Genomic DNA, 14,310 nt, shown 5'->3' on the forward strand with positions numbered 1-14,310 from the left:
GTGTGAACACTTCCTTATTTAGTACCCTTTTCCCAGATGACATATCCAACAAACACCAGCACCCATTTAAGCTCTGTGAAAATCTTACGAGGCTGGCATTATTACCATCTTCTACACCTTACAGATAAAGACACTGGGCTAAGAGATGTTAAGAAATTGAGAGTTACAGTTAATGGAAAAAGAAGAGTTGGAACTTGACCCAGGTTGGTCTGACTCCGTACACATATCCTTAACAAATGCTATGAGGTCAAGAGGTTGGAACAAGTTCATTTAAGTCCCTACTGATGATGGGAAATGTCATTCTGTATATATGTTTCTCATACTGGTTAATGAATAAAGCACTGTTGGCCAATAGGAAAGGAAGATAGGAGGGGCTAAGAGACAAGGAGGAAAGAGGAAGTAGTAAGGAGGAGCCAAGATGGAGAGTCTGGAGAGAATAGAACTGCCAGCCGCCTCTTGCTGGTAAGGCCACGTGGAAATACATAGAAATAGGTTAATAAGACAGAGCTAGCCGATAAGAAACTAGCACCTGGCCAATAGCATTGTATCAAATACAGAGTCCCTGTGCATTATTTGGGGCTGGCGCAGCGGCGGCGGGATAAGACCTGGCGGCGGGTGGAAAAACCGTACTCCCTACAAATGGCGCCCACGTGGCTAATAAGAACTTCCACTTAAAATTTAACAGAAGCTTTAAAAAACCCTTTGCCATACTCCATATTGTTACTTTACAGCCCCAAGCATACAATGTAGACTACACAGACACAGATAAACACAAACTGTCCTGGAGAGCCTGGGATTGAACACATGCAGCAGCAGCTGCAGCAACAGTCTTTGGGCTGCTGAATTGCATACAGAAGGTAGCAATTTACACCCAAAGCACAGACAAGAACTAAATGGTATAAGGGGCAAAGGACAGCTCCAAAGTTGGGGGTTGGGGAGAAAGAGTAGGTGTGTGTGTAAAAGGAATTCCTGCAAATTAGCACAAAACTGAGCCTGGAAGGTCTGAAAACCTGGGCAAAAAGGAAAATGTGATGAGTCAAATGGTTTTATCTGTGGTGGCCGAAAGGTCCTGGGCAGTAGCAAAGGCCTCCGTGTCCCCTCGTTGGTGCATGGTTTGCAGCTTCCATTGTCCTTCACAGTGTTTGCTTTGGTGACTCTGCTGCTGTGTGTTTGTCTCCTCCCCTATATTTCACAGCTCTGCTGTGTATCACTTGGGATTGTAGTTCATTGTGCCAGCCAGCTAGAGAATAGTAGTTATTGAATTTAGCACCTGCTGTGTACATCACACAAATGGAGGTTTAGGAGAAAGATTTATGAAAGTCAAGGTTCTCACCTCTAGAGATGCTTATACTCCAGCTAAAGCGGTGAGCACAACCCTTGTAAAGAACTCAAGCAGAATTGTTCCCAAACAAATGTACATATAATAGAATTTACCAATGTGTTTCTGGAGTACTGCATAGGCAGAGGTCAGCCCTGGAAGACTTTCCTTGGGAGCTGGTTTTGATCCTGAAGGGTGTTCCAGAGCCAACCATTAAGACAGGAAGTATATTAAATGTCAGAAAGGGTAAAGACAGTCAAGTGAAGGACAGTACCAAGAAATAAGGAAACAAGGGAGGCTATGCCTGAGTTCTCTCTCTCTCTCTTTCTCTCTCTCTCTCTCTCTGTGCATGCATGTGTGTGTGTGTGTGTGTGTGTGTGTGTGTGTGCGCGCGTGCGCGCGGCGCGCTTCAACAGAGAGAGGCTCTAGAGCACAGTGGAGAATGCCTCTAATGCAAATCATGTCTGAAAAGTTGTTGAGTGTCTGTTGTGTTTAGGGACTGAGCTGGATGATTTAATGTACATTCCGTCCTGTAAAGTGGGCTTTTTTCCTATGGGTCTCTAGGTAGGTTAAGTGCCACGGTCCTGTATTCTTTAAAGGATAGAACTCCACACGTAAGATAGGTTTCTTGAGTTACATGCCCACACCCTGTGTGCCACACAATGATTTTTGAATGTTGACTATTTAAGATACACTAGTGGTGGTATTTGGCATTCCAGACAAAAATGATCTATGGTCTCCAGACTTTTACTTTCAAGGGACTGAGTACATCATGTGTTCAGTAAGAAAGAGCAGGTCTACACATAGATAATATCATCAACCTAAGTATCTAAAACACCCATCAGAAACAAGAGAAGTCCTCCTGGGGTTCCTGAGTGACTTATGCCCAGTGTGTCCTCTTGTGGAGGGGTCTCTGCCATTTTGTTGCCATTGTAGGCATTTTTAAAGCATAGGACAAACAATATTAACTTCTGTTCCAAATGTTTAGCCTTCTAACTCTTCTCAAGGGGGCAAATTAATTTTTTAAAATCATCTTTATAGTTGGGCAGCAGTGGCACACACCTTTGATCCTAGCACTTGGGAGGCAGAGGCAGGCAGATCTCTATATGAGTTCAAGGCCAGCCTGTTCTAGAGAGGGGATTCCAGGACACCAGGGCTACACAGAGAAATCCTGTCTTGAAAAAGCAATAAACTAAAGCAAACCAAACCATGTATTTAGTATGCAGGAGTGCCTGAGTGTGTTTGCATGCTATGGTGTACTCGTGGAGGTCAAAGGACAACTTGAAGAAGTTCATTCTTTCTGTCCATTTTGAGCCCTGCAGATTGGACTCAGGTCAGCAGGCTTGGAGGCAAAGGCTACTACCTTCTAAGCCAAGTAGGTACATTGTATTTAATGCACTGAGCTGTTTGCTGTCACAGGGTTAGGGAGCTAGTATGTCTCAGGACAGGGAGTCTTGCTGGACTTTGAACAAACTTGCTAAAATGTAGGCTAGGAGGAACTTCCTTACCCCCAGAGTCTTCTTTCTCCAAGTTCAAGCAGGGCATGACAACTTACCTAAGTCACACCCTACAAACTTCTCTCTCTCTTTCTTTAATTTTTTCCCCCCAAGACAGGTTTTCTTTTTAGCGCTGGCTGTCCTGGAACTAGCTCTGTAGACCAGGCTGGCCTTGAACTCATAGAGATCCTTCTGCCTTTACCTCTCATGCCACCACCCACTGGTTCTACAAACATTTTGTTAGGAAAAGGGTGAAGATTTATTTTGACTGTCTGCACGGTGGTATTTTATTTCATCAAAATACAGGTAGCTTTCTCCATTCCACAACAGACAATGAAAACCAAAACAATCCTTGACAATGGTTTCTAGGGTCACCCTGTCCATTAGGTAGATCATCTGCCCAATTTCTCAGGAACAGAAAGTTTAACTCAGGCTGTGGAGACTAGGGGGTAAAAAAGTGTACCTCGTGCCCAAACCAAGCACAAGGAGGATAGGGAGAAGCAGATGGTGGGAGACCTGGCAGCCCTTTAGCACCCGGTGCAGCCGCCTTTAGAGTCGGGGACTGCAGGCTCAGGCTGGGGAGGCGTGGCGGGGCGGGGCTGGGCTCCAGGGTGCGCGTGCGCCCATCCTCCACACCACGCCTACCCCCTCACCGCCCCTTCTGCGCAGGCGCATCGCGCAGCCCCGCCCCTCCTTCCCGCGGCGCTCTGGGGACCATGGCCGATCCTCGCGTGAGGCAGATCAAGATCAAGACAGGCGTGGTGAAGCGGTAAGGAGCGGCCCGCGGCGCTGCGGCCTCTGCCTGCCCTTCTCTCCTCACGGCTCGGGGCGTCCGGCGGAGCGTAGGCCCGAGGCGGGCGCGGCGCCCAGGCCTCGGCGGGCGGGACGCGAGGGGCCGGCCGCACAGGTCCGGGCCGGCGCTGGCCGGGAGCCGCCCTCGGCGCTGGCCTGGCCGCCCAGCCTGCAGGGCCCGGGGCGACCGAGGCGCCGGACCGGCCGTGCTCCGTGCGGTGTTCGGGGCCAGGCGCCTCCGGCTTCCGCGGCCCGGGAGGAGGAGGGCGGCCTGCGGCTGCGGGGCCTCGGCCTGCGCGCGCCGGGCGGCCGCTCGCTCAACTTGGCGGTCGGGAGGCGGAGTCCACCCTGGCCTGGCCGCAGGTGACTCGACAGCCCTCAGGGTTAGGGGCCGCCGAGAGCACGGGCCTCACCCAGAAGAGACGGCGGTGGCACCCCGGGCTCCGACATGGCCGACTCCCAGACTTTGCGAGGCGGGGCGGGAACTTGAGCATCTCTGCAAACTTTTCCTCCGAAGCACGCCCCAGAGCTGTGGGATGCTGCTTCCCACGAGTAGGCCGGGCCTGTGATTTGCCTGGACTCCCGGCTGTTTATACGTGCTTCAGTGCTCATTAGGACTATTTTGTTCAGATCCAAGGTGATCAGACTGTGAAGCATTCCAAGAAGAGAGATACACAGCCTCCTTGCGAAGCAGGTCATTCTGCTGCAGTGGGAATGAATAGCTTTCCCCTGTTGGCCCATCTCTCTCTCCGCTGGTTATTGCTACTCCCATCAGAGGGAGGACAACCTGGAAAGGAAAGTCACTTTTGAGAGTCTGCCCCCAAGTTTTAGTTCTTCGCACAGGACTTTGGAAACATTTATTATTACAAAGGCAGCTGGGAGATGGCCTGAGTGGTAGGGAAATGCACAGCTGGCTCTGAATTGTGGCTGACTTCTATTTTATTTATTTATTTATTTATTTATTTATTTATTTATTTATGTATTTTTGAGACAGTTTCTCTGTGTATCCTTGGCTCACCTGGAACTTTCTCTGTAGACCAGGCTGGCCTTGAACTCACAGAGATTCCCCCCTCCTCTGCCTTCCAAGTGTTGGGATCAGTGGTGTGCACCACCACGGCCTGACTTGACTCCAAATCTTGATTCTACCATTGATTTTTATGTATTCTAGAACATATCACGTCGCACTATGCCTCTTTTACTGAACTTGTAAGATAGAGTCTAAATTCCCCTGGTGTTCAGTTATTGAAAGAAATGCCTACTGTGCTGTTTGGTAACAGTATGTGGCAAGTAAATAGTGGCTGGCGTTGTGATACATTGTAAACGTTTTTCTCGGTCAGGAACACGTTTAAGGAAGTTTAAAAAACCTGAAATGTTTCTAAAGTAGTACTTCAAGTTAGTGGCAGAGCAAGCAAATGAAGCAAAGTTTCTGATTACAACTGGGATGCTGGGGTAGAGATTTGGAATTTGCCAAATAATCCACACCATCTCATTCAAACCAACACAAGTGGAAAGTAGTAAGAGCTTCACCCCAGAGGAATGTAACCTGTTGATAACAAGTCAGAGGAGAGAATAAGTCACTAGGAACAGGAAAGAGTCTACTTAGGAAGAATGTTGGACAGCAGTGAGGCTGGCCTGGTCTGAGCCTCTGATGAAGAGGAGTTCTTAAATATTAAGTATGTCCTCTCAGTCACAAAGATTTTTTTTTCTTTTTAGGATTAATTCAGGCTATAAAAATAGACATGTGCGCTAGCTAGAGGTAATTAAATGACATTTCTCTGAGCAATCAGTTTTGTTAACATGTGACTCCGTACAGATTGACCATCCCTAACTGGAAAATCTGAAATTCAAAATGTTTAGAAATGCAGAACTTTCTGAGTGCTGATTCGACATTGAAGATGTTCAGGTTTTGCAGTTATGGGATATTCAACTGGTAAAGTTTATACAGATATCCCCAAATCTGAAAAATCCTGAAATTTGAAACACATTTGGTCCCAAGCATTTCAGCTAAGTAATGCATGGACAGTAGTGGGCATTGTTGGTAGATTTGATCTGTGTATTAGTTACTTTTTTTCTTGCTGTGATAAACACCACTACCAAAAGCAAGTTAAGTAGGACAGGGCTTATCTCATCTTTAACTTCCAGATAACAGTGGGACACTGAGGGACACCAAGGCAGGAACTCAGGTAGACTCTGGAGGCAGGAACTGAAGCAGAGACTGTGGAGGAGCACTGCCTAGAGCTTTGCTTCCCAGGGCTTGTGCAGTCTGCTTTCCTATACAGCCCAGGACCACCTCTCCAGAGTGGCACTGCCCAGGGCTTGGTGTTCACATGTCAGTCATTAGTCAAGTAAGTGCCTACAGGTCAATCTGATGGAGATAATTCTTTAATTGAATGTTCCTCTTCCTGGGTGACTTTAATATGTGAAGTTGATATAAAAATAAATATAACTATACAGTTAGTCTAAATCTTTAAGTGGCATCAATTGTCCTAATTTTCTTGAACTGTAGTTTCCTAGGATGGGGAACATTCTCTGTTAAAACTGCAAACATCCCACAAAACTACATGATTGGTTGTCTTCTGTGTACCAAGCTTCTGTTTCTCTATTTTGTATATGCTGTAATTTATTTGGAGGCTGTTGAGGATATACCTATATACTGTTAATCTGTATACATCAGGCCTTATTTAATTTAAAAGGTGTGACAAAAATACAAATCCTTGCTATGGTAGCCTTTTTTCCCCCCTGTATTAGTTGCTTGGAAATATTTTTATTAAAGTAGAGGGAAGTTAGGATTTGTTTTCTTGACTCTGTGTGTCAAGATGTGGTGTTTTAGTTAAGTGACTTTTGTCTACTTTTCCAAGTAGGATTTGTGTTTATAAGATGTTTGTTGCTAGACATATGATAAAAAGAAATGCTATAGGAGGGAAAGGGAGCTGGGATTGATATGTAAAATAAGGATACATACATATATATATATATATATACACACATATGTACATATAATAAATAAATGACTTAAGAAATTATACAAGAAAAAATATTTTAATCCACCTTTAATTTAAAAGGTGACTTTTGACTTTAAAGCCAACTTTTAGTTAAACCTGATAAGCTAGCCCTCTGGTGGGTGAACTAATTGATTAAAAAAACTTTATTAGTATATCTTTTTATAACCATTTTAGATTGGTAATAGCTTAAAATCCAGTGTGAAGTAAGAGTGTTAAAGTATTAGAAATCTCACTGACATTGCCCCATAGTTTTCCTCTGATTAAATGAAAGTGACACCAGGAGATTAGAATGAGACTGGGACAATTCACACTGCAATTGTGTTGCTTTAACTTTAACAATCTTTTAACACTCTTGTTTAAATGTAGCTGACACACCATAATTACAAATCTACAAGCCTTGATTATAGAATTTTACATCAGGAACCTGCAGGGACAGTACATTGATTTTTTTTTTTTTTTTTTTTTTTTTTTTTAAACTAAAGCACTATTCCCAAATGGTGCCATCTTCCCAAGTTTGTATATACTTATGGTATAAGAATGTGTTGTCTATATACATATATACAGAATATGTTACATAGCAGGACCTGGAAACAAAATTAAGTAAAATCCTTCCTAGTTTTAATATGTATTATAGTGACATAAGAAATGAAAAGTATTTATAGTTAGGTAGACAGAAAGGTTTCTTTCCTAAGCTTTGGCTTCAGGCACATTCCTGTATTTAAAGTAATGGTGGATGGAAGTGTGATGGGCGTTGTGTGGTAAAGGTTATAAACAGCATTGTAAATGACTTGTTAGCTTTGCTAGCCTCGTTTTCCCTTTATATTCCTTTGTACCACACCTCTTTGGTTGGAGTTTAAAGTCAACCAGAATGGTTGTTGTCTTACTTTAAAATTTATCTAGTGTCTTTGGAAGTTTTGTAATCAGTTTAGCAAAGTCATAGACAGAGGCAGTATAAAAGTGGAATGCAGGTGGTTGGCTTGCCATCTACTTCTGCCAGCTACTTGGCAAGCAGGAGACACGTACCCTGCAACCATATGTCTCTTCAAGCTGGAAAGAGAAAAGCCAAGGCTGTTCATGATCACCATTTTCCCAACACAGAATATATTCTGCAAATTGGGTTGGAAAGTGAAGGATCTTTTGTATATGTGCACAGGGTGCTCTCTCTCTCTCTCTCTCTCTCTCTCTCTCTCTCTCTCTCTCTCTCTCTCTCCCTCTCTCTCCCCCCATTGTACATATTATTATTTGGTGGAAGTGGTGAGATTCTGTAGTAAGGTTTCAAAATTATGCCAATAGATGCAGTCTACATTTCTAGGAAATAGAATCTTAGATGTTTGACATTTTTGTTCTAGTTGGTTATTTCTGACAGTACATTTATAGAGCTTCATAGTGTCTTGTTAGATGCTGTTAACTACCTAGAGAGCACTGATAGTGCTGATAATTTGTCATGGATGTGGCTGATTCACACACAGAACACTTATTTAGCAGGTTCTCAGAATTTCTTACTGTATTTGAAGCATCTGATACAGTGTTAAAAACTAATAGTACCCAGTGAAAGTTCTTTGCTACTAACAGATGAATGATGCTTCCCCTGTAATGTTCTTGAACTTGATCTAATCAGTAAGTGAAAGCCACTGAAACAGTGTTATTACTGCATAATAATTTCTCTAGTTACTTCTGCTTATGGGAGTTAAGCAGACAGAACCCCAGATTCCACTCACTACATATCACATCTAGGACAGCTGCTTAGCCTTTGGAAGCCCCGTTTTTCTTAGCTGAAAATGGAATTGACAGTAGTATCCTTTTCATATTGTTATTAAGAAAATTAAGTAAGGTAACTGTTTGAATCACTTAGCTCAAATGCCTGATACATAGCAAGTGATCAGTATATGTCAAATGCTGTCTTGGTATGTGCTCTGTAACAAAAAATATGAGACTAGGCAATTTACAATTAATAGAAATGTTTTTCACAGGTTTAGAGGTTCAGGATCTCCTTTTGATATCAAGGTGGTACCTTGAGTGCTTTGACGAGAGGCCTGTTATGAGCAGTTTTTCTCGGCAGCCTGAGCCTAGCAGCCTGAGCCCACCACCACCACGCCAGCCCCTAATACACAGAGACGCTGTATTAGATATAATTCTGTTGGCCTGTTACTAGCATTTCTTACTGGCTAGCTCTGTCTTAAATATTAACCAATTTCTATTAATCTAAGTATTTCCACGTGGTCTTATGTTACTGGAGAGATAGCCTGCATTCTTCTCTCTCAGTCCTACATCTTGAATCTCCTCCCTACTACTTCCTCTCTTCTCCTAGTCTCCTAGTCCCGCCTATCTTGCTTTCCCATTGGCCAACAGTGCTTTATTCATTAACCAATGGAGAAACATATTTACAGAATGACATCTCCCATCAGAGGGCAAGGAAGGATCCAGCCCTATGTGAAACCTCTCAATATGATCGTTTTACAAGGGAAGAACATTTATCAACTTATGACCTTCTGGAGGTCCCACTCTTAATACTTCCATTGGTCATTATCTCTGCAGGAATTGTGGAAAGACTTAAAGAAACCATTGTAGCAGTATTGTTTTTGTGAGAACATATAAATACTGAGTAGAAGACTTAAGGATGAATGATGTGGATCCCAGGACAAACTCAGAAATTGATTTTTTAAAAAATTGTGATAAAATCTTGTTTCTTAGTTATTTGCGAAGTGTCTGACTGGCCTTGGAGAAGGAAAGAGTATGAGGCTTGCATGTTTAAGTAGTTCCTGGGGCTGTGTGATGCTTTCTTCTCATTAGTTGTTGAGGTGATACTCTGGTTCCAAACCCCAGCAAAACTCTTCTCTTTTTAATAGAACAAACACCTCGTATCCCTGTTATTAACACCGGAGGCAAGGCCAATTGTATTGTTTTCTGTACTTAAGTTTATTGTAGTGGCAATACAATTTGAGTGAGTTTTAGGGAACATTAATTTCCAAAACACATTGTGATTTGTAAGTGTTAGAAGACATCCCTATACTTCTTTAATTTTTTCATTTATTATTGTGTGTATGCACATGTATTTATGTATGTTGGGAGGGGTGAGGACAACTTTATGATACATTTCTTTCTTTACACTTTTAGGGGGGGATTCCAGGAATCCAACCCAGGTCACTAAGCTTCCTTGGCAAGTGTGTTTACTTGCTGTATCACCTTGCCCTGTTCCTATAGTTTTATGCTGGATTACAGTATTTGTAGATCCTCTTCAATGTTTTGTTTCTAACTGGATTCTTTGGTTGTTGAGACTCTTGCCCCTCCAAAATATTTCATGGTTCTCTTGATGTGTGGAGATCTCTATCTCTCTCTTTCTCGTGTGTGTGTGTGTGTGTGTGTGTGTGTGTGTGTGTGTGTGTGCGTGCGCGCGCGCTCATGTGCAAATAAGTTCATGTCCTCACCTGGTCCATTACAAAGATTTGTTTATAAAGCATAATGAAACAAATAAGCATTAGGGTAACAGTAAATACTCTCAGTTTCTTAATAGTACTGTTATACTTTTAATAAAAAGATAGTCTCTGAAATTACTGTGCTGTACTGTACTATACTCTATAAAACCTTTGAATCCCGTTAAGTCCACTGAAGTGCACTTAAATTTAATATAGTAGTATAATTTTCATATCTAATGTTAAATTCTAAGGACTCTGTATTATGTTAAAATATATGAAGATTTTTTTTTTAAGGTTGAGCAGTTCTCAACTTTTTAGGAGTCAAAAAGATAGTGTCTAATGGTTTTCATAAAGTAGGTGTGTTATTTGCCAGCTTTGTTAGAAACTAGGAAAAAGTTCATTGACAGGATTCTTGTCAGGCTTAGCAATCTGGAACTATTTACTTTGTAACTTGAAAATAGGAGACTTAGAAATGGAGAGGTAAGAGAAAACCGTGGGCTGTAACAAACAGCCACCCTTAAATGTTCGTTCTTCAGGATGACATGATATAAAACATCAAGGATTTACTTAAAAACTACCAACCTTAAGCATTGTTTCAGTGTTATAAATGTTAATCTACGATAGACAAATTTATATTTTTAGAAGAAAGGTTTTGTAGTCTGTATGGAATCAGTTAGAACACTGTCCCTACGGTCTCTTAACTAGTGGAATGAGGTTTGTGTCTCTGTGTTTGTATTTTTGTTTGCCTGTGTGTTACTAAGTTACCCTTATAAATAGTACCACTCTTCTGGGTTTAAAAAAGTTATAGGTTAGGGGGATGTTTCTGTTGATAAGCTCCCTTCTCTGCAAGCACAAGGACCCGAGTTAGATCCCAGCATCAGTGCAAAAAGCAGGCACTGCTATATGTGCTTGTAACCCAGTGCTGGGGAGGTGGAGACAGGAGAATCCCTGAGGCTTGCTGGCTAGCCAGAGTAGCTGAAAACAGGGAACCACAGATTCACTTCGAGGTGCTGTCTCAGAAATAACGGGTGAAGAACAGCAGTGATGGGGCACACCTTTAATCCCAGCACCCAGGAGACAGAAGCAGGAGGACCTCTGTGAATTCCAGGCCAACCTGATGTACAGAGTGAGTTCCAGGACAGCCAGGGCTACATAAGGAAATCCTGTCTTGAAAATTCAAATAAGTAAGTAAATAAATAAATAAATAAATAAATAAAGATATGGTTGAGAGCTGTAGAGAAGATAGATAACCCAACATCAACATTTGACCTACATATACATGCACCCGCACATGCAGTCACATATGTATGCTAGCAAGCACAATTATTTTTTTAATCTTTATTTTTGTCTAATAATGTACATACCTATTATGGAGTATAGTTTAATGTTTCAATGCATTTATAGTAAGTAGCTTATATTAATTGGTATATCTATCACCTCAAACATTTGTTAGGGGAACATTCAAAATCTCATAAAGTGAATACTATTACACTTTGTTACTTACTTTTATATCACTTTTTAAGTGATAACTGAAAATTGTCCATATTAATTGTGTACCAGGTATTGTTTCAATACCTGCATATATTTCATAAAGTTTAAATGTGGGTTCTTCATCCTTTCTACGAGCGTTTTGAGATGTATTGCCATCTGTAGTCAGTCTGCTGTGCAGTAGCACACAACAGAGCTATCCATGCCTGTCACTATGACTTAGTGCCCGTTGCCACAGATTGTTACTGCTGTTTCTAAAGCATAAGAGTAGTAGGGTTGGAACTGAAGAGTTGGCAGTGAGAGAAAGACTTCTCTGTGTTACAAAGAATTGCGGTTTGCAGAAACAGCATTCCATTCCTTACTGTGCCTGTCACCAAGCCAGCGATTTTTAGTGTGTTCAGTGGATTCCTTTGAGTCTCTAAGCTTCTTTCAGGGTTTCTTCTGTAAAGCAGAAGTTATTTGTGTAGAAATTCTGGAACATGTTTTACTCTTTTCAAATGCTTTGTGTTGGTGTGGGAGGAGAGGGCATGCCCATTTTTCTTCCTCAGACACCATCCACCTTAGTTTTTTGAGATTGGGATCTAGGCTCTATCTACAATTTGTCTATGCTAGTTGACTAGTGAGCCCCTGACATCTATCCAGCTTGATCATTTGGATCCTGGGGATTGAACTCTGGTCCTCAGGTTTTCACAGCAAGCACTTCACTGATGGAGCTATCCCCGCAGCCACCTTTTTCATGGGCATTTGCTCAGTTTTCCATTGGTTTTCCAGGAGCTATGCGACACTACAACAGATTGAATGCAGATATAAGAATACAGCTGCTTCTGTGAATTTAGACAAAGATCTGCAAAAATGCAAAGTGCTACCATTTTCACTATTCATTTTGAAAATAGAATTACTTTTTATAAAATTGGATATTTTAACATAATAGCACATTTACTTTTGTGTGTAATGAATGTGTATGTAGTGTATGCCTTTGTGTGCATGTGTGTTTGCAGAATGTTGGACGTCCTGCTTTATCATTCTGTTTTATTCCCTTGAAAGAGGATTTTACTGAACCCATAGCTCACTGTCCTTTGGTCAAGTTGGCCAGCCAGTTGGTCCCAGTGATGTTTGCTTCCCCCCCTCTTCTTCCCCTCCCCTCCCCTCCCCTCACCCAACAGTGGGGTTACAGGTGTGCAGGCTGTGTGGATATTGGACATGGGAACTCAGGTTCTCCTGCTTGTGCTTCCAGTTATCTACTGAGTCATCTTCCCAGTCCTTTTTTTTTGGGGGGGGGGCAAGTGAATTAAATATATTTTAATTTTTCCTAATTTTAGAACTGAGTGCCAAAATATTTCTTAGGCTTTCTGTTTTAATTTTGATTGAGCATTACTACCAATTTATATAAACCACACCTCTGTATGGTCCTCAGTCATTTTTTTTAATGTATTTTGAAAACATTGTACTAGCTCAGTAAGCAATCCTTATCTAGACCTCAACCGTCGTGATTTTACCATAGAAATTTGGGCAGGAGCTGAGGAATTTTAGATTTTAAAAGTTCTGTGTAACTTCTTTTCATGTGTCCCTCTAAAAACACTGAAGATTGTAGTTCATTTTCTTTTTACTCTTTGCTCTTTGGGGTCCTGCCATTCAGCTCCCAAATAAATACATAGAGACTTATTCTTACTTCCTTATGAATGCCTGGCCTTAGCTCTGCTTATTTCTAGCCAGCTTCTCTTAAATTATCACATCTACCTTTTGCCTCAGGGCTTTTACCTTTCTGTATTTCTGTGTATCTTTTCTTTCCTTCTTAGTCCATGTCTGGCTGGGTGGATGGCCCCTGACATACTCTGATGGGGGATGTCCTTCTGTATGTTGTAAATATATGTTTCTCTTATTGGCTGATGAATAAAGCTGTTTTGACCAGTGGACAGGCAGGATTTAGCCAGGTGGGAAATCCAAACACGGATAGAGAAAGGTAACAGATGGAGTCAAGGAAACACCATGTAGCTACTGGGAAGATAGGATGCCTAGGCATTCTCCAGTAAGCCAAGACCATGTGGAGATATACAGATTATTAGAAGTGGGTTAATAATTAGTAGAGCCAGCCAATAAGAAGCATGAGCCAGTGGCCAAACAGTTTATAATTAATATAAGCCTCTGTGTGTTTATTTGGGGCTAAATGGCTGGGGGACTGGGTGGGACAGAAACTTCTGTCAGTAAATATCCTTTTTCTCCCGCATCTCCCTCCCTCCCTTCTTTCCTCCCTCCCTTCCTCCCTTCCTGTCTCCCTTTCTCCATCTCTCCCTCCCTCCATCCCTCCTACTCCAATTTATTCTCTGCATGTCAGCCCCACCTATTTCTAGCAGGAGAGAGAAACAGTCAGGTGTTTTAGGCAAAGTAACACAGCTTTACAGAGTTAAAAAAATGTATTATAAGAGAATATAACATACCTTTGCATCATTAAACAAATATTTCACAGCATAATCTTTAACTAATATTCTACAACAGAAAAGCATTGTACACTTTTTTGAGTTCCCATTGCTTAAGACAGTTATATTTGCAGTATCTTTAGAATAGTGTCTAGTATGAAGTATTTCAGTTCTGTTGAACAATTGGGTACAGTGTGAGAATGTGAGTGTCAGGCCAGCCAGTATGCTTTCCTTTTTTTTTTTTTTTTTTTTTTTTTTTGAGATAGGGTTTCTCGTTGTAGCCCTGGCTATCCTGGAACTTGCTCTGTAGACTAGGCTGGCTTGGAACTCACAGAGATCCTCCTGCCTCTGTCTCCCAAGTGCTGGGATTAAAGATGTGAGCCACCC

General features: G+C 41.9%; 1 protein-coding gene across 1 annotated transcript in view; it reads left to right on the plus strand.

The window, feature by feature from the left end:
• The first annotated feature begins 3,470 nt into the window (after positions 1-3,470).
• The window catches only part of Tbca (tubulin folding cofactor A), a 47,541-nt gene continuing 36,701 nt past the window's right edge, over positions 3,471-14,310 (plus strand). Inside the window, exon 1 of the mRNA XM_051182989.1 lies at positions 3,471-3,583. Coding sequence (XP_051038946.1) covers positions 3,531-3,583 — 53 coding nt within the window. The 5' untranslated portion in view covers positions 3,471-3,530. The remainder of the gene's footprint in view (positions 3,584-14,310) is intronic.

The sequence above is a fragment of the Phodopus roborovskii genome, unplaced genomic scaffold, assembly GCF_943737965.1.
Source record: "Phodopus roborovskii unplaced genomic scaffold, PHOROB, whole genome shotgun sequence".
Classification (NCBI taxonomy): Eukaryota; Metazoa; Chordata; class Mammalia; order Rodentia; family Cricetidae; genus Phodopus; species Phodopus roborovskii.